Source organism: Hemitrygon akajei, chromosome 19 (genome assembly GCF_048418815.1).
Source record: "Hemitrygon akajei chromosome 19, sHemAka1.3, whole genome shotgun sequence".
NCBI classification, from domain to species: Eukaryota; Metazoa; Chordata; class Chondrichthyes; order Myliobatiformes; family Dasyatidae; genus Hemitrygon; species Hemitrygon akajei.
The window spans coordinates 33996612-34017444 of NC_133142.1; the positions used below are offsets into that span (position 1 = coordinate 33996612).

Sequence of the window (20833 nt, forward strand, 5' to 3'; positions counted from 1 at the left end):
TCAGGCCGAAACCCTTCGGCAGGACTAAAACAGCTGCATACACACATACTATTGCTGGAATTAAAAACAGCCATACTTTCAGGCCACAAAAGTGAAGGGTAGCTTGGTACATTAGTCAAAATCAGGAATTTGCTTTATTTTTACCGGGGGGAAGAGAAATAGTAAGAAAGAAAACTGAAAATGTGATTCTGTTTTAAAATGGCTTTTGCACAGCCCATTGTAGTTCCATGTGCCATGGGTCTACTTTAAAAAAAATAATGGTGTGATTTCAGACACACTCTGGCCCATAGGCAACAATATAGCATTACTGTTTAAACTAATACCACAACTTACAGATGGCATTAAACTAATTTCTAATTGATGGAGACAGTGGGTCACAAATGCTATAAAGCAGATGTTTACTCTTACTTAAACTAAAAATGAGAGATGACTTCACACTGTAAGGGTACAACTTTGCACTTGTTTACACCACAAAAAGGCTTTGTTTGCTGCACTCCGCTGCACAAAGGAACACAGGTTCCAGGAACCAATGAAAGCCTGGATCTACAAGTACAATGTCAGGAAAACTTTGAAACTAGTCCCATTGGTCTGCACTCTGTCTCACCATATTAATAGTGGAGCTGAATTGTGATGAGCAATGGAACAGGGAGGTATGTGGAGGTCACTTTCTGATATATGATCTCAGGTTGAAGCACAATGCGTCTTGTGCATCTCTTTTCAGCCAGCTTGAAGCTGTAACGCTTTGTAGTTTAGGAGCAAGCTAAGCAGATCATCAGACAACATGCATTTGGAAAGATAAAAAAGGGGAGAGGGGTAGAAATAACTTGCTGAAGAATTGCTCGTGTTTGCTGAAGAATTCATTGGGATTCATTTTTATACATTAGCAATTCATTGAAAGTATTTTTTTGCCCACAATTCAATCCTGTGGTCCTGATGCGATTTAATCATTTGAGCACTGCTTTCAGTTTAACTATTTCAGAGCCAGGGAAAGCAATTTCTTGAGTCATTTTCCTTTCAGATAATTTCCCTCCACCTTCTAGATTGGTGAAACACAGCAGTACCAGTGAAAAGAACAAATTCAAAAGGCACCAGTAACCAACACTAATCACTTGCACGTGATCACAACCCTGTATACGAGAGGTCCTAAGCTTAACATTCTCAAATGGGCAACATTATTGGGTTTACTGTAGGCCTATTAAGTTACAACGATCACAGATCCCTTGAGAAGTTGGTAATCGCAAGATCATTAGACAACTGGAGGACATACACTTGAGGTTACTAAGAAGGGAATTAGCTCTGAGTACTAATTCTAAAGAGTATCCTTCTATCCTGATTACAGAATAGGCACAAATCATACTTATGGTAAGGGCACCAGAGGTTGATGTACAAAGTTGGTATGTCTTTGCATCTAGGGTCAGAACCACTGATCTGGAGATTCAAGTTTAAAATCTCACTAAATCTGGGATAAAATGATAAGTGACCACAAAACTAGTAGACTGTCACAGAAACCTAACACAATGGCTCCCGTTGGAAGGACGTTTGTCATCTGCATTTAATCTGGTTTATACACAATCCAGACCCACTTGGATTGTGACCGACTCCTAATTGGCTCCACAGTTCAGGTGCCATAAGGAATGTCTGGCCTTGCTAGAGACATCCTCATTCCATTCGAGGATAAAAAGAAAATAATTAAAAGTTGTGAAACTTTTCAGACCCTTCTCACCAGTCAAACAGCAGCAAGCCATCACCTTTCCAATGGAACAAGGGTTCCCAACCTTTTTTATGCCATAGACTCCTACCATTAACCGAGGAGCCCATGGACCCCAGGTTGGATAACCCTGCAATGGAAGAACCTATTCAGGTTAGCCTGCAAATCATCAGACACCTCAAAACATGAATCATGCTGCGAGCCAATGGTTATTACACTCAGTAAGGAGTCACCATAGAACAAATTTTTTGTTTTGAAACATCGCCCCTTTTTTGCTGCAACTACAGCAAATGATCCGAGCATCCTAAACAACAAAAGAAATGCCTACACAAGGAAATCTGCAGATGCTGGAAATTCAAACAACAACACACATAAAATGCTGGTGGAACACAGCAGGCTAGGCAGCATCTATAGGGAGAAGCGATGTCGACGTTTCGGGCCGAGACCCTTCATCAGGTTTTACAGGATAAACTTGCAACAGGTCTTTGTTGATAATGGACCACTACTGGATGGATAAACTTGTCCTGTGTTCTCTTAAATACAAGAAATTACAGGTTATCTAGCCAAGAATTTCTTTAAACACAACCATGATTGAATAGCTGAGGAGAATCCACCTGCTGAGACCTTTGTCATTTTTGTTAGATCACTTGGGTTAGAGCGTTGGTTGTATGATAATTAAGCTTGCAGATGGCATGAAAATTGTGGAGTCACAGATAGCGAAGGTCGTTTAAGAATGCAGTGGGATTGTTTATTAACTGGAAAGACAGGCAAAACAGTGGCAGATGGAATTTAATCCCTACAAGTCTGAGGTAATTGACTTTGGGAAGTCAAGTTCTGGTAGGGCATATAAAGCATACGACAGGGACTTTAGGACTGTTAATGTCAGAGAGACCTTAGGCTGCTAATCCATAGTCTCTGAAAGTGGTAAAACAGTTGGGTAGGGTAATGAAATGCTAGATTTCTTAGGCAGAAGAGATGGAACTTCATGTTGCAGCTGTAAAAACCATCATCTGGACCCCAAAGAGTATTGTGCACAGTTCTGGCAGCCACACAATAGGAAGGTGTGGTAGCAATAGAAAGAGTGACTAAGTGATTCACCAGGACGTTGGCTGAAATGGAGGGCCATCGTTATGAGGAGAGAAAAGCCAAACTGTTTCTCCCCCCCTCCCCCCCCACTTGAATGTAGGTGGCCTGGGGTGGCCTTATAGAGAATTATAACCAGAAGGGCAGAGATAGGATAGATAGAAACTTTTTCACAGGAGGAGTCTCTAGAACTAGAGAACAGGGGGTTTAAATTGAGAGGAGAAAAATTTAAAGGTGATCTCAGGGGTATGTTTTTCCAAGGGTGGTGGTTATATGGAATAAAATGCCAGAGAAGGTGGTGAAGGTGGATACTATTATAACATTTAAAAGGCACTTGGACATGTTCTTGGACAAGAAAGGTGGTGGCAAGATGGGCCCAATATGGGCAAATGGGCCGAGTGCACAAAGCATCGTGGATGTCTGGATAAGGGGAGCTGAAAAGGTCAATTTCTGTGCTATACTTTTCTATGATTCTCTCTGGGCAAGTACAGACACGATCGGCAGAGAAACATCCTTCCAAAGGTATGTTACAATTCTTCACATGCATTGAGAACCGCATGGTGCAAATGAAAGGATCGTCGGGTGAAAACTTGGGGAGTATGGCAGATAGTTGACATATACTTCTGAATGACAAAATTGGTACAATTCATTAGTTGCCAAAAAGGGGACTTGGATGATTTGGTACACCGACACTTTCATCTTCAGAATTCCATCTTAGACACACTACATCCAAATGATTTCCTCTCCATACACAGGGTTTCAGATACATTCCAAGAAAGATAGAAGGAATGAGATTGCTTACAATAGTCAATGAGATTGTATTTTATCCAGAGAGCTAATATACAAGGATGATCACACACAGGTGCTATGATCCGGAGATGTGACCAGTGCACAATCGCTTCTTCATATCTAGGACTCCCACCATCATGTTATGTGCCAACTATGACGATTTAGAGTGATGTGGGACAACTCAAAAATGAACTTCCACGTGGAGCTGAAAACCATTAGTTGCACCAGAAAGTTACACTACCACAGTCTCATGGTCCAGCATATCCATGATGCTCCGTCAGACACCAGGGATCAATCTAGCTCAAAAAGGAACGCAAGATGTCAGGAGCAGCACAAGGCGTAGTAAAAACCAAGGTGCTGTCTGCATACACAACAATCCTACAGCCAATGGATCAGATCAAAGGTCTGCAGTCCTGACATATTTAGCTGAGAACAGTGGTGATAGTTAACTTCTGACAGCTGGTAGCCACTCCTAAAAATATCCTTATCAACAAAGATGCCATCAGCTTGCAGAAATATTTACTATCACGTTCAGACAGGAGTGGGTCTCAGCTTTCTTTCAAGAGCCCCGCCACCATAGCAACTATTTTTCAGCCAATTCTGCTGACTCCACAAACAAGAGTTTGTGAGAAGTACAGTACTGTGCAAAAGTCTTAGGAACATATATATAGCGCTAGGTTGCCAAGGACTTTTGCACAGTACTGTAGCAATGTTATGTACTGCGCTACTCTGCTGTTGCAGAAAACAAACTTCATGACTTTTGTGAGTGATGATAAAACGGATTCTGAAATGGGTCTCTATTATGGTCTAAGGGGGGGAGGGAATGGGACAAGTTGGGGTGAACCGTGGTTGGCAAAAGAGGAGGGGGGTGGGAAACAGCAGAGAGACATTCAGTAATGATCTATAAACCAATTGTTTGGAATCAAATGACCTTGCATGGTGTCTCAGGGCTGGGTGTGTCTGTACCCGTGCTAGCACCCGCCTCTGGCACTCCTCCTCTGCCATCTGTTCCAGGCTCCACCCTCGCCATTCCCAACATCCTTTACTCCCACCAGATTTACAAACTTGCTCTCCGCTCCACATTGAAAAAATACAAGACCATACTGTGCAAACGTCTTAGGCACCTTAGCGAATACATAGAAAACTCTTGCACAGTACTGAAGGTGTAGCGAAGATTGTTGGACCAGGCGATATTCCAGCTGTAGTAATGGAGACCCATGTTCCTGGAAAACATCCTGCTTCTGGATAAATTACTCCACCATTGCCCAGAGACTCACCAAAATACAAAATGGCTATGTACAGAAGCAGGGCACCTGGAATGAGTGATACACCACAAAGACTTTACACCATCTGTGTACATAAACATGGAACCTAATGAAATACTCTCCACTTAACTAGGTAAGTGCAACTCTAACAATACTTGTGAAGTTTAGAACCATCTGGGCTAAGCAGCCCCCTTTTTGTAATTATTTCACTTGCATGAACATTTATTCCCTCCACTGCCAATGCACAGGAGGATTAGAGTGAGGGCAGGACTAATCAAGAATACAAGAAGCATGTGTCTGGAGCTCTCACAGTGGCTCAAAAGTCTACAGGTTTCTCCATCGGGATATGCCAGTAAGGACATGGGAACACACGTACCACTGCAAATTTCCCCTTCAAATTGTGCACAGCCCCAAAACGGGAATATACCATTGCCCCTGTGCTAAATCCTGCCACTCCCTTCCCAAGAGCACTGTGGAAGTCGCTTCACAAGAAGGAATGCAGTGATTTACCGTAGATTCCGGACTACAGAGCGCACCTGATTTTTAGCCGCTGGCACTAATTTTAGAAATAAAATCATTTTTTTAAATGTAAAGGCCGCACCGGATTTTAGGCCGCACCGGATTTTCGGCCGCAGGTGTCCCACGTTGTAATATGAGATATTTACACAGAAAGATATTACACGTGAGGATTTTTTTAACTTTTAATTAAATCCATATGGTAACAAAAACAAATACATATTGCAAATGCTTTTTTTCGAACCGTGCCCGTACGCGGCTACTTTTAAATATACGTTGCGTATACTTCTTTACTGAACAACATTCCAATATCTCCTAACGACTGGTAAAAAATATATATACTGCAGCCTACCAGGAAAAGTTATTGATACCTTTAACTTAAAAGCAGAGTTCGCTCGGATCCAAAGCCGCTCGCGTAATCCGCTCCCCCCCTCCTTTCCGTTTCATCGCAAACGGCATTTAAAAGCAGATTTCGCTCAGATCCAAAGCCGCTCCGCCGCTCGACCCCCTCCTTTCCGTTTCATCGCAAACGGCATTTTCCCACAAGACGCCGCGAAACCGGGTGTGTCGTCATAGCATCCCGCGATGTAGTACAGAAAACAAATATAGTTTAAACTAAGAGGGTAGGTAGCACAATGCTTCGAGTGTTTTCCATGTTGATGAGGGTGAGTACAAATGACTGATTTACAATAATTTAATTGTGAAAGTGCGCTTGATTTATCGTACAATTTCATTGGACCTCTGTGAACTACTCATCAATTTTATTGGTCTACTGTTACGAGGCAAAATGTTTACGAGGCGGCATGAAAAAAACCTTGCATTAGCCGCATCGGATTATTGGCCGCAAAGTTCAAAGCTGTTCAAAATGTGGGAAAAAAGTAGCGGCTTAAAATCCGGAATCTACGGTAACAGAGAAGTTTCCAGTCATTCTCTCATGGGTAGCTATGGGGGACAATAGATGCTGCTGTGGTCACCAATGCCCAAATTCTTAAAAAAAAACACAAACCAAAAGAACAGACGCCATCTGTAAGGAAAATCCAATAGCTCTTAAAATGTGCACCATACTCACAATAAATAAAGGGTTGCTGGACACCCATGACCACACTGTTTGGTGCTCATTAACATACACTACAGTGACCATAATTCCTTAATATCGGGAGACAGAGCCAAGCAATGTGAACCCATGCAGGCGATCTGATTTGGCCCGTGAATCACATTCCATTTACTTTTGCTTCAGTATTCTGTCACCTGCCTGGAGACTCTTTGCAGGTACTTCATGTCCTTCCAGGATGGTGAGAACATGAGCTACTCTTGCTCGGATTTCATTTTTCACAAAGACTCCTATCACAAGAGTCTACGTTAGAACTCAGAATATATGGTCAGCTCAGAAAAGGGGCCCCCAAGTCTCATTAAGGGCAATGATTTGCAGATGGGCCTGTTCTTGTGCATTCCATTTCTAAATAAGTCCTTCAATAATATAATTTATTTCTGTAACTATAAAACACCAAAATAAATCCCATTCTGTGACAGTTGGAGTCACTGGTATATGTTTATCAATGTAAGTGAGCTACACACAAAATGCTGGAAAAACCCTGTGGGTCAAGCAGCATCTCTGGAGAGAAACGGACAGTACATATTTTGGGTCAAGGGCCTTCCTTGAGACAGATGAATGGGGTTAACCAGAAATTTCAAGCATCCACTTCTCTCTAGAGGAGCTGTCTGATCCGCTGAGCTCCTCCAGCATTTTGTACGTTGCTCTAGATTCCAGTATCTGCAGTCCCTTGTGTCTCAATGCAGTGAGCTGTCTTGTACAAGGGCATTCATGACAGTTGCTTCCTCTCCTTATAACTACTTCCTAGAATTGTGAACTTTGCTCAACAGTTGTAACTCTACCCTGCATTTTTAGCATAAGTTTTCTTTGTAGTACAACTAAGCTCTGAAATTGAGAAAGAATAGAATGAAAAATGGAAAAGGAAAAGAAGAATCCAGGGAGTATTTCAAAAAGAATACAGCCTGCTAGAATCTACAAACCCACATTCTGAATGCACTTGTACCTCACCTCAATGACACTGGGGAGCTGTGACACTGTTATTACATTATTTATAAATAGGGCTTAAATGCCATGCAAAGGGTGACATAATAACCACGGCAATTATATGCATATTTATATTGTACATGTGAAATTGTTGGAATTTCTTGATTTGCAATACCAGGCCAACTATATTTTCTACACTGGCTTCATTGCTGTATTTCCATCCTCAGTGTGGACATTTAGGTCATCTAGTGTGTAACCAACTAGCAGGCTTGTATTTTCCAATGAGTTTTTGATTTATAGTGGTGGTAATAGCAGAATGGCCTTGTGCTGTTTAGGACCTTCCATGGCAGTGTCTTACCATCTAGTCAAGAACTTGGGTAAACAATCTTCATTCAACATACTACTAGTAACAAATCAATCAGCTTTTATGGTTCGACCTCTACCTCAACCTCTAGCGTAGGCGCATGGCCAAGTGGTTAAGGCGTTGCCTGGTAATCCGAAGGTCGCTAGTTCAAGCCTTGGCTAAGGCTGCGTGTGTCCTTGAGCAAGGCACTTAACCACACATTGCTCTGCAACACCGGTGCCAAGCTGTATGGGTCCTAATGCCCTTCCCTTGGACAACATCGGTGGCGTGGAGGGGAGACTTGCAGCTTGGGCAACTGCTGGTCTTCCATAAAAAACCTTGCCCAGGCTTGCACCCTGGAAACTTTCCAAGGTGCAAATCCATGGTCTAGCGAGATTAACGGAGGCCTAAACACTAAGTAAAAATACCAAGAACTCATTTTGCCTCCTATAAAGGGCATTACTTGAAGAAATCATTGAAATGTACTACTTTCCTCTAACGCTTCAGTACTGCTGCAGATTTACAACAATTTTCTATTATTGGTGAATTTAAGGTAGGGGAAAGAAATGTGAAGGAAATTGGATAGAAGATTAAGTAAATGGGGAAATGGGGAAACATACCATCCACTGAAATGAATCTTAATTCCCATTTTCCTCAATCAGAAAAAAATAAACCTTAGCAACTTAGCTGGGTGACTGTGGACAGAGGGAAAGGGAATAGGCAGACAGTGCAGATTACCCTTTGTAGCTGTTGCCCTCAATAACAAGTAAACTGTTTTAGATACTGTTAGGAGGGGGATGGGGACCCTTGGGGAAGAACCGCAGTGATCGGGTCTCTGGCACCGAGTCAGGGGGAGAAGGGACAGCAGTGGTGATAGGGAATTCAATAATTAGGGGAACAGACAGGAGCTTCTTTGGACTTGAAAGAATTTCCCCAATGTAGCTGCAAGTAGAGTGAACAGCAGGAAGTTGCGTTACATATTGGTACCAACGACACAGATACGAAAAGCGACGAGGTCCTGCAGAGTGAATATAGGGAGCTGAATAGGAAGCTGAACAGAAGGACATCAAAGTTAGTAATCCCTGGACTGTTGCCAGAACCACCCACCAGGTTAAGAGTAGAATGATGCAGCAGACGAACGTGTGGCTGAAGAATTGGTGTAGCAGCAGGGTTTCAGATTTGTGAATCACTTTGTTCTCCTCTGAGGAAGGTATGACTTGTATAAAGGAGACGGGTTACATCTGAACCTGAGGGAACGGATATCCTTGTGGGTAGGTTTACTAGAGCCTGGGAAGGGTTTAAACTGGCGTAACAGAGGGGTGGGAACCAGAGTGATAGGTTAGAGGATGAAGCAATTGGTGTAATTGTAGATGCAACCTGTGGAGAGACCGCGAGGAAGGAAAGACAGTGGAAAAGGCATAAATGCAGTCAGATGGGTGGACTTTAGACACATCAGAAACAAGGGTGATGGAGTTGGAGCATGGATCAACACATGGAACTATGACATTGAGGCCATTAGAAACTTGGCTGTCAGGTGAGCAGGAATGGCTACCACTATAGATGATCTGGAATTTAGAGATTTCAAAAAGGACAGGAAGAAAGGTACAGATATTAAAAAGTGGGGGGAAGTGGCAACATTAATCAGGGATAGTATCACGGATGACAGGTCTAGAAAGGGAAGTTGTTGAGGGATCATCCACAACTGAGTCAGTGTGGGTTTAAGTCAGAAACAGTAAGGGAGCTATCACTGTGTTGAGAGTATTACATAGAACCCCCACCTCCCAACAACAACAGAGCAGATTGGGAGGCAGATTTTGGAAAGGTGCAAAAGTAACATGTTGTTGTCATGGGTAACTTTGATTTCCCTAATATTCACAGGCACTTTTTCAGTGCAAAAGGTTTACTTAGGGCAGAATTTGTTAGGTGTGTCCAGTCCGACTAGAGAGGCCATACTGGATCTAGTACTAGGTGATAGATCTCTTAGTGAGTAGGTCAGAGGCAGTGACCACAACTCCCTGACCTTTACCATTGCCTTGGATAGGAGCAGATGGTATTAATAGTAGGGAGGGTGAATTATGATGCCATAAGACAGGAACTTGGGAGCATGAATTAGTAACAGATGTAATCAAAGAAATGCACAGCAGAAATGTGGAGGTTATTTAGGGAGCACCAGCATGGGGATTTGCATAGGTTTGTTCCATTAAGCAGGGAAAAGATGGTAGGGTGAAGGAACCGTGGAACCTTGCAACATCGAGCCAAAAAGGAAGAAAGAAATCAAGATCAGACGCGGCTCTAGAGATGTACAAGGTAGACAGGAGGAGCTGAAGAATATACTTAGGAGAGCTAGAAGGGAAATGAGAAGACTTTGGCAAGTAGGAATAAAGAAAGCCCCAAGACATTCTACCCATATGTGAAGAACAGGAGGATAATTAGAGTGAGGGTAGGACTAATCAAGAATAGAAGTAGCATGTCTGGAGTCAGAGAAGGTCCTTCATGAATAATATGCTTCAGTATGCACTAGGGAGAGGGACCTTGATGAATACAAGGAAGGTGTGGAATAGGGCGATATGCTGGAAATTAGAGTTTAAGAAAGAGGATGCACTGAAACTTTTTGAAGATGTTACGATAGACAAGTCCAGAGAGCCATACAAGATATACCCCAGGTCTTGACTGGAAGTGAGGTTAAAAAAAATTGTTGCACCTTTGGCAATGGTCTTTGTGTTCTCACAAGCCACAGGAGTGGCATCAGAAGATTGGAGGATGACAAATGTTCAATTCTTTTGTTCAAGAAAGGTAACTCTGGAAATTATAGACCAGTGACTCTTGCTTCAGTGGTGGGAAAACTATTGAAGAGGATTCTTAGAGATGGGATTTATAAGCATTTGGAGAAGCATAGTCTGATTAGTTAGTCCACACACCTTTGCAAGGGGCAGGTCATGCCTCATGCGTCCAATCAAATTATTGATCAAATTATCAAAGGAAATGACAAATCAAACTGATGATGGTAGAGCAGTGGATGTAGTTTATATGGATATTCAACGTTTGACAAGGTTTCCAATGGTAGGCTTATACGGAAAGTCAGGAGGCAAAGGATCCAGGGAAACTTGGTGACATGGATTCAGAAGTGGCTTGCTTACAGAAGCCAGAGGATGGCAGCAGACAGAGCACATTCTACCTAGAGATTGGTAACTACTGGTACTGGAACTACTAAGTTCTGGGATCTTAGTTCATTGTGATTTTGATAAATGATTTGGGTGGGGAAGTGGAAGGATGGGTTAGGGTGCAGATGACATGAAGATTGACAGTGTTGTTGATAGTGCAGAAGCTTGTTATAGGTTACAATGGGACATTGATAGAATGCAGAGCTGGGCTGAAAGTGGCAGATTAGAGTTCAACATGGAAAAGTGTGAAGTGATACACACTGGAAGGTCGAAGTTGCCGCACATGTTGATAAGGTGATTGAGCTGTGTGGTTGCGTTGGCCTCCAATTAGTCGGGGGACTGATGAGTTCAAGAGCTGCGAGGTACTGTTGCAGCTCTTTGAATCATGGGATGGATCATACTTGGGAGTACTGCGTTCAGTAATGGGGATGTGGATTTTTTTTAAGAGGGTGCAGAAGAGATTTAAGACCATAAGATAAAACAATGAGATACAAGAGCAGAATTAAGTCATTTTGGCCCATCGAGTTGGCTCCACCATTTCATTATGGCTGATTTATTATCCTTCCCAATCCCATTCTCCTGCCTCTCCCCATATCCTTTGATACCCTGACTAATAAAGAGCCTATCTATGTCTGCTTTAAATATTCTCAACAACTTGGCCTCCAGCCATCTGTAGCAATGAATTTTAGATTCACTACCCTCTGGCTAAAAAATGCCTTCTCATCTCGCCTCTAAATGGATGTCCCTCTACTCTGGTCTTAGATTCACCCACTATAAGAAACATCCTCTTTACATCCACTCTACCTATGCCTTTCCATATTTAGTACGTTTCAATGAGATACCTCCTCATTCTTCTAAACTTCTGTGAGTATAGGCCCAGGGTCATCAAATGCTCTTCATATGTTAACCTTTCAATTCCTGGAATTATTCTTGTAAGCCTCCTGTGTCTGGATTAAAGAGCACATCGTACGAGGAAAGATTGAGTGAGCTGGGGCTTTTTTCTTTGGACCATAGGAGGATGAGAGGTGACTTGTACAAGACTATAAGAGGCATTGATAGAGTACACAGCCAGTACATTTCCCCAGGGTGGAAAAGGTTAATATGTGAGGGAATCATTTTAAGGTGATTGGAGGAAAGCACAGGGGGAATGTCAGAGGGTTTTTATTTCCGGGCACAGAGTGTGGTGGGTGTGTGGAACACACTGACGGATACTTTAGAGACAAACAAGAATCTTTTAGGTACTAAGGTGAGAGAAGAGCAAGACCATTAATGGAAGGTTGGGAAGTGTTAGATTGATCTCTGAGTAGGTTAAAATTTGGCTCAACATCATGGGCAAAGGACCTCTACTGTGCTGTAGTGTTCCATGTAAAGCCAGTATGTTTACAAAAAGTTCTATTAACCAGAAGATATTTTTCATTTTTGAATCCTTGTGTATGAATCCACATCCGTACCATGGAAACACAAAATGCTGGCAGAACTCAGCAGGCCAGACAGCATCTATGGGAGGAGGTAGTGACGACGTTTCGGGCCGAAACCCTTCATCAACCCTTCGTCCCATTAGTACATGAAACTGTATTTTGTTGTGTTTTTTTTTTAAGTGCAACTTTGTATTTTAATTGTCACCCCCTTAGTTTTTGCCCTTGAATATCATTCTGGATACTTGATGTCAAACTGAAATAAGCACTGCACGTATTTTATGTAAGAATTCCTCCTGATGAAGGGTTTCAGCCCAAAACGTCGTCACTGTCTCCTCTCATAGATGCTGTCTGGCCTGCTGAGTTCTGCCAGCATTTTGTGTTTTTGTTTATTTCCAGCATCTGCAGATTCACTCGTGTTGTCCATACCATGGAAGTACGGCATGCAAACTTTGATGTTATGATTTGCGTTATTACCAAGTAATAAAAATACTCAAGATATTTTTTAAAAAGTAATAATAGTTCAAATACATGTTGCCTATGTAAATAAGCTATTGTACAGTCTACAAAATGTGCTGACTGTCTGGAGAAAGGGGTTATTTAAATAAATTTATTTTCCACAATATACCTGCCTAATTCACACAATTAACACTGTGAATACTTGCCTGTTGACTACAACAGATAACTTGTTACATGCTGAGGCTTTTATTCACAAAATTCCTTGGAAAATGTCCCCCTTTCTAGTTATTAATTTCACTTCCAAACAGATTTGCAGATTAACCTATTGTAGAATCTTACAGAATAAAGCTAAATCCTAATCTTGTAGTGCTTTGAATATCCCAAACTCCACACATCCTAATGGCATGTTTTATTAATTTAAAAGATGGCTTATATTCACTTTATGTTGCTCACAACCTTGGGAATTAGTAGTAGCCAATTTGTACGCAGTAAACCACCATAATGATGGTGACAATAACAGGATAGTTGGATCAAGCTGAATTTAAGAGAACTATTGGTTAGATTACTGAGAATAACTCCCTGGATTTTCTGCAAATCAAGTGTCACAGGATGGTTCACATCTTCTCAAGTGTGCAACAGGCCTCAATTAAACATTTCAACAGCATCTCCTACAACTTCAACTCTTAGCACCAGAGTCAGTTTTCATTGATGGAAATCTGACATGGGGCTTGAACAATCTACTGACTCACAGGTGAAAGTACTGTGAGATAAGAAATTGGCGGCTTAAAGCCAAAGGTCCAAAAAGTGAAGCAAATTCTGAATAATAACCTGAATTTTCAGAATCGATCATGTTTCAATAAAACTTAAAACACAAGTTTAAATTCTATAGAAAACTCAAAATCGCAACTGGTTTGAGTAACAGCTTACAGTTTGAAGTAGCTTGTGAACCAAATGCACATTCAGTTTATAAGCTCTATTACAAACAGGGTGTGACAATCCTTTGGTTCCTCAAAGATCACGTTGCAGAGTCATTTGATTTCTTATATATGTGCAGTGCTTATTTTAGTTTGACATCAAGTATCCAGAATGATATTCAAGGGCAAAAACTAAAGGGATGACAATTAAAATACAAAGTTGCACTTTAAAAAAAACACGACAAAATACAGTTTCATGTACTAATGGGACGAAGCATCTGAAAAAGAGACTGAACAACCCAAAGACCCGACCACTAACCACAGTCACCACTTGCCCACCCTGCATCAGAATGTGTGGATCCCAGACCGGCCAGTACAACACCTGAGGGCTCGCCAATAGACAACCCCTTAGAACATCATTCTCACTCGACTTGCATTACTATACAGGCTTAATGGGTCTTTTCTTTCCTTCCCAGGAGTTTTAAACATTTCTAAATCAGCTTTAAAGTAAAACAAATATCCGGGATTTCCCCCCCCCCCCACCCTCCGAAGAATAAACGTGTTAACAAATTACAGCAGACAGCTTTGCCCAGCAGTTTCAAGTCACACACAAGGCTCACAGTAACCGGGAGGTCAACTGTATGAAGGGCGAGGCCCCAGTGGGGCAGCTGCGAAAGAAAGCTGCACGTTGCGCTTAAAGACCAAGCAGCTGATGAATTTGATCGTCTTGCTGCATACATTACCCTTCTGAGATTGTATTGTTCCTCGTCTGACAAAGAGGAAACAGGCTGAATCTAGGACAATCTCATATTGCTTCCGCCTACATTTACCATGGGAAAAAGAGCTGCTGTAATGGCACAAATGCAATACTGATGTATGGGGCCATGGGCTGAATTAACAAAAAAAAAATCAAGTTTAACACGCCCAACTAAGTTTTTAAGACAAAACAATACTTGTTCAGCTCATAACTTGTTAACATCAAATGTAATACAATCGATGCAATAGTTTCTTACCTGATGTAATCGCCCTTCGTTTCCTGAGGAATTGGAAAAAATAGCAAAGTCAGGTCTCAACAGAACTTAACACGAAAACGAAAACTTCACAGTTGCCGACCGAGCTTCTTAAATAAACAGTGTGTAGGTAAACCGTAACATTGCAAATGATTGTGAAGGACACTGGATCAGGATGCAGGCGTCTCCTGTGGGCACTGCAAATTCTTGCCCCGTTTTGAGAAGCTCACAAGGCACAATGCCAGGTTACTACAGAAGCTGTGCGGAAAGGCGGTCGGCGCAGCGGAAGAAAGCCCGGTCGGTGGCCGAGCGCAGGGAACTTGTCTGGAACGGATGAGTGCCCGGCCGCTTGCTGGAGGGGCTGCCGGCTGTGGCAGGCGAGTTTGTGCCGTGCCAGCCCGGGCGACAACACGTAAACGTTAGGTCTCCTACCTGTAGGACGTGCGCAGCCAACTCGAACACCGTCTCGCTATCCGCTTCGATCTCGCCCTGTGGGAAAGGCAAAGCAAAGTACAGCCATCAGGCAGGAGCCGGCGGGCGTGAACAAATGCACCCACCCAGCCCACAGCCTCAGTAAGGGGAGGTTGCCTCCCCCACCCCCACGACCCAACAGTTTACACGCCACGCCAGTCACTTACTCTGCCTCGCAGGCAGTCCCAAGCCGATACTAGATCACACACACACCGCACTAGGTGAAGAATGGAGAGGCTCCGACTACAGCTACAGGTAGATGTGGCGAGGGCACCCCTGGCGCTGCCTTGGTCGAGTCTGACGGGGCAGGTTGGACGAGTCGCGATAACACTGGGCTCAGAATGGCAACACACCGGCCACACAGTGAGCAGCCGCCTAGCGCAGCCTCCGCGAAAAGACCACGACCAGTCACTGAGCGCTTCACTCGGCACCGGCTGCAACACGGATGTGTTTGAGAAAAAAAACACAGCTGCAACTAACTTCGCGCGGTATCCAATCTATTATTTAATCAAAAACTTCATTTTATTGGTCTATATCTGACCTCACAGTTATGAGTACGGTATACGATATAGGGAGTACGATAGGGCCGACTTATTCAAGGGTACAAGAATCCAAGCGGTTTAACCGGGTAGATGTTGGCATGTTTTTGGCAGTGGAAGAATGCATAGTTACAACATAAGCTGGCCGTCATTTAAGACTGCGATGCAGGGAAATTTCTTCTTTCAGTGACTCGCGAATCAATGAAGTCCAGTCCTTGAGGGTGGGAGACATAAGATGATTGGATATATTTAAGGTGGAGATGGATAAATATTTTAACGATCGAGGAATTTGGGGTTATGGGGGTCTAACACATGAGAAATTGCGGGCAGCATTGATCATGTTGAAAGGAGGCGGGGCCCGGCCGTCTACTATTTTCGAGAGTTTCGTGTGTTTAAAACACATTATAGTTTGTTTAGCATATCAGATTATACGTAACAGATGGGTGTTTTTACATGAGAATTCCCTAATCGTCGTCCGATTTGCACATCCTGAGAACCCTCACAAACTCTTGCTAACTGGCGGCAACACATTTCAATTAGGGTTAAATGCTTCAGGAATATCAGACTTTAACTGTGAATGGTTTCACGCAGGATGCAATGTGCATTTTAATCCGAATTAACAGTAAACAAGTCTACTTTCTGCCTGTCCGAGTTAACATCAGTGCCAGATGTCATGGCAAATCTATAGTTGGACAGTAAAACTCCGAGGACACGGTGGAAAATGCAGCTGCGAGCCGCCCAGCATGCTCACATTTTAAGTGGCCTTTGAGCAATGAGGCTGCTTCTTTTATATTAATTTTGTTTTAATTGCCTTTTGTTAGTGCCCCCATCACAGTATATTTTTACAAGAGCTAATCCCGATTAAGGAAGTCTGCCGTTCAAAAGGTTTCCTTCAGTTACTGTTTTAAAAATAATGGGACAGAGGTGATGGCTGCCAACATTAAAATGGGATATTAACTCCTTCCAACCAAGAAAAAAATTAAGCATTCATTTTCTGAAAAAAATGTTCAACATTCTGAAAACATTGGTGAGTTTGATCCTAATTTTTCTGGGTGCATTTGGTTGTGATTTTGGCAGATATTTGGCAGAAATAGTTTAAATTTTTAAACTTAGAGATACAACACAGTGACAGGCCATTCTGCCCCAATGAGCCAGCACCACCCAATTACATCCATGTGACCAATAAACCTACTAACCAGTAGGTCATAGTGAGAATATGGGACTCCTTTGGCAGGAATTGAACCCTGTTCCCTAGCGCTGTAATAGCAAAATGCTAACCTCTGTGCAACCGTGTCACCCCCATTTTGTTATGAAGGTAAATCAGAATCAGGTTTATTATCACCGGCATGTGACGTGAAATTTGTTATCTTAGCAGCAGCAGTTCAATGCAATACATAATCTAGCAGAGAAAATCATAACAAATTTTTAAAGTAATAAACAAATCAATTATGTATATTAAATAGATTTTTTTTAAAAAATGCAAAACCAGAAATACTGTATATTTTTTTTAAAAATGAGGCAGTGTCCAAAGATTCAATGTCCATTTATGAATCAGATGGCAGAGGGGAAGAAGCTGTTCCTGAATTGCCTTCCGGTTTCTGTACCTCCTACCTGATGGTAACAGTGAGAAAAGGGTGCTGGGGTTTTTAAAATAATGGACGCTGCCTTTCTGAGACACTGCTCCCTGAAGGTGTCCTGTGTACCTTGTAGGCTAGTAGGCAAGATGGAGCTGACGAGATTTACAACCCTCTGCAGCTTGTTTTGGTCCTGTGCAGTAGCCCCTCCATACCAGACAGTGATGCAGCCTGTCAGAATGCTCCCCACAGTACAACTATATGAAACTATCCAAAGGTGTGAATAACATTCTGTTGCAAAGGTTCCTTTAAGGTTCTGATGACTTAATTTGCATAAAATTATTATTTCTTTTGTTTCTATCATTCACTATGCTAGAAATTCCAAGAGTGCAAAAATAGATGAATTCGATTTTCAGATGCTGGGATCCACATCAGAGGTTGCCTGGAGTATGGTATCCCAGCATGAAAAAACACAGATTCAGTATGCACTCTGAAGTCTTGGACTCGACTGATGTAGCAGTACAACCGTGCACCCTCATGTCTGCAGGAATTATGAGTACAGTTTATCTGGCCATGAGTTTAATATTCATTTGACATTTGTTGAAATATATTGAATTACCAGCCTGATCAAGGGAATTGGACCGGGAGGATATTTTGAATTGCAAGGGAGTTGAGTTTTCATTTCACCCACACCAGTCGGTGCACCAACTCCCAAATGCTAGTTATTTTATCAGCCATTCCTTTTGAAGCTGGAACATCCAAACAAAGGGAGAGCTGTTGTGATATTTTTCTTAAAATGAATGTGGAGTGATGAGATCCCTGTCGGTAGAGCTTCCTTCGGAGAACAAATAACCTTTTTTGAAAATCAGTTTTAAGCTACTTTGCCTTAACTGCAGGCTGGTGTTACACACTACAGTGACTGACTCGTTATATCTTTATAATTAAAGTGTTGCACATTACAGCGAGTCACTCATTATATCTTTATAATTAAACAAAATGCTGGAAGAGTGCATCAAGCAGCATCTGTGGAGGTGAAAGATGTAGGTCGACGTTTTAGGTCAAGTCCCTGCTCCAGGACTGAGGGGGAACAGGAAAGATTGACCGTATGTAGCAATATGTTGCTGTTAGCTTGCTTTATTGTCTGCTCAGTTTGTTTTCTTTCCACGCTGTACATTGGGTGTTCGACAGACTTGTATTTTTTAATGGATTCTGTAGGGGTTTCCTGGCAGCCTTGTAAGGAGACAAATCTTAAGGTTGTATAATGTATACAACACTTTGATAATAAATGTACTTTGAACTTTGAATGTGTGTGTAGAGAGCTAGGGTGGAGGCTGTAGCTGATAAACAGAACCAGATGAAGGAGGAATAATGGGGAAATGGAACCATGTAGGGAAGGGTTTGGGACAGAGATCGATGGGTGGCAGGGTGGTGCCAGATGGAAGGGATGAATACATTAAGGAAAAAACTAGGTGGATAGGTGCATGCTTGTGGGCGGGGGGGGGGGGGTCGCACTTGGGGTGTGGGATACCCAGAATTGGAAAAATTTTTGCTCACGTTATTGGACTGTAAACCAAATAACTGGAATACAAGATGTTATTCTTTCAATTTGTGGTTGACCTCTCCAATGGGAATGGAGAGGACCCGGGACAGACAAGTCAGTGTGGGAGTGGGATGGAGAATTAAACTGGCATGCAACTGGAAGCTCAAAATGGCCATTATGGAGAGAGTTCTGCAAAATGGTTGCATATCTAATGTAGAGGAGCCATATGAATGCAGTAGACCAGGTTAAAAATGTTACACCATCTACAAGGGATGTTTAGGTTCCTGGGTGGTAGAGAGGGTGGAAGTGGCAAAGTGCTGCAACTCTTTTGGTAGCAAGTATAAGTGCCAGCAGATGTGGAGGGAGGAGAGGACCAGGAAGTCCCAAAGGCCATGGCCCATGAGGAAATCTGGAAATCTGGGGGTGGGGAACAAGATATGACTGGTGGTGCGATCATTGGATCTCATGGTGACGTATAGGGAAATGAGGTGGTTAGAGCAGACGTGCTGGAAATGGAGGAAATGTGTTAGGGCTCCCTCAACAGAGAGGAAGCAATGCTTCCAGAAAATGTCAGGCATTTCAGAAGCTCTAGAACAGAAGGCCTAATCTTATAAACGGAGACCGAGAAATTAAGATAAAGGGATTGTATCCTTATGGGAGGAGGGAGAGTTGAGGTAGCTGTGGGAGTCATTGTATTTATAGATGTTTGTGGCAAGTCTGTTTTCAAGATGGAGACAGAGAAATAGAAAAGGAAGAAGTGTCAGAGGTGGTCCAGACATTTGCAAGGGTAAAGTGGATGAGTTCTGCATGAGTACGGGGGACAGCACTAATAGAGTCATTCACGTTGTGGAGTAAGAGCTGGCAATGGGTGCTGGAAAAGGCTTGGAACATCATCAGCTCCTCACCTGGTTCCACTCCCCTATGGTTTCCACCCATCACAAACACGAGTTGCTTTGGTTTCACCCGTCACCTACCAGCTTCTATCCCGACCTACTTATCATGACGATACACTGGCCATTTTTCCTATTCCTTCTAGTTCCATGCAGGGTCTCATTCCGAAACGCTGGCTTTTTCCTTTTGCATCCACAGATGCTGCTGATGAGCTGAACTCTTCCTGTATTCTTTTTGTGGTCTAGATTCCAGAATCGTTGGTCTCTTTTAGAACTAAGAACACAGAACAAAACTGCACAGGAACAGGGCCTTCAGCTCATGACGTTGTGGCTAACTAATTAAACTAGTAACTAAGCACATAATTACACAATGTCCGCATCCCTCAATGCGCTGCACATTCAAGTGCCTCTTGAACACCACTATTGTATTTACTTCCATTACCAGCCCTGGCAGCACATTCTCCACTCCACTCTCTGTGGAAAACATGCCCTCCATATCATTTTTGAATTAAGCCCCTCTCACCTTTAATGCATGTCCTCTAGTGTTAGACATTTTGCTCCTGCGAAAAAGACATCAGCTCTATCACTGCCTCTCATAATCTTTAACATCAAAGCCTCTGCCACTCTCCCAAGTTTGTTCAATCTCTCCTTGTAGCACATGAGGCAGCATCCTGGTAAACACTTTCTGTATCCTCTTCAAAGCCTCCACATCCTTCCTATAAGAGTGACCAAAACTGAATGCAATTGTCCAGGTTTTTATAAAGCTGAAACACAACTTCCTGACTCTTGAACTCAAACATGCCATAACCCTTCTTTGCCACCCTGTGGTGCAAACATGTTCAGGCAGCTACAGACTTGGACCCCAAGATCCCCCTGTACTACAATATTGCTGAGGGTCTGCTGTGTGCTGCTTTTATTTAGTTTCTGATTATACCAGAATGGCAAGTGAATATTGAACTGCACAGCCAAAACAGTACATGTATAGCAAATCAAAGAAAACCATTCAATGGTCTTGTCATAGCATCCCGCAAAGTTTTGGTACTGAGGCATAAAAAATGATTTATGCAGTGAAGAAATCTGAATTGATCCTTGGTCTTTACAACTTGAAGGATATAACAGAG

At 42.6% G+C, this 20833-nt stretch overlaps 1 protein-coding gene across 5 annotated transcripts in view; it reads right to left on the bottom strand.

Moving 5' to 3' along the window:
- The window catches only part of LOC140741871 (FERM domain-containing protein 4B-like), a 316280-nt gene that overhangs the window by 85250 nt on the left and 210197 nt on the right, over positions 1-20833 (bottom strand). For all 5 annotated transcript variants that reach the window (XM_073072370.1, XM_073072368.1, XM_073072369.1 and 2 more), the window contains exons 6-7: positions 15131-15187; positions 14702-14724 (exon numbers count right to left, since the gene is read on the bottom strand). In XM_073072370.1, the coding sequence (XP_072928471.1) occupies positions 14702-14724; positions 15131-15187 (80 nt within the window). The remainder of the gene's footprint in view (positions 1-14701; positions 14725-15130; positions 15188-20833) is intronic.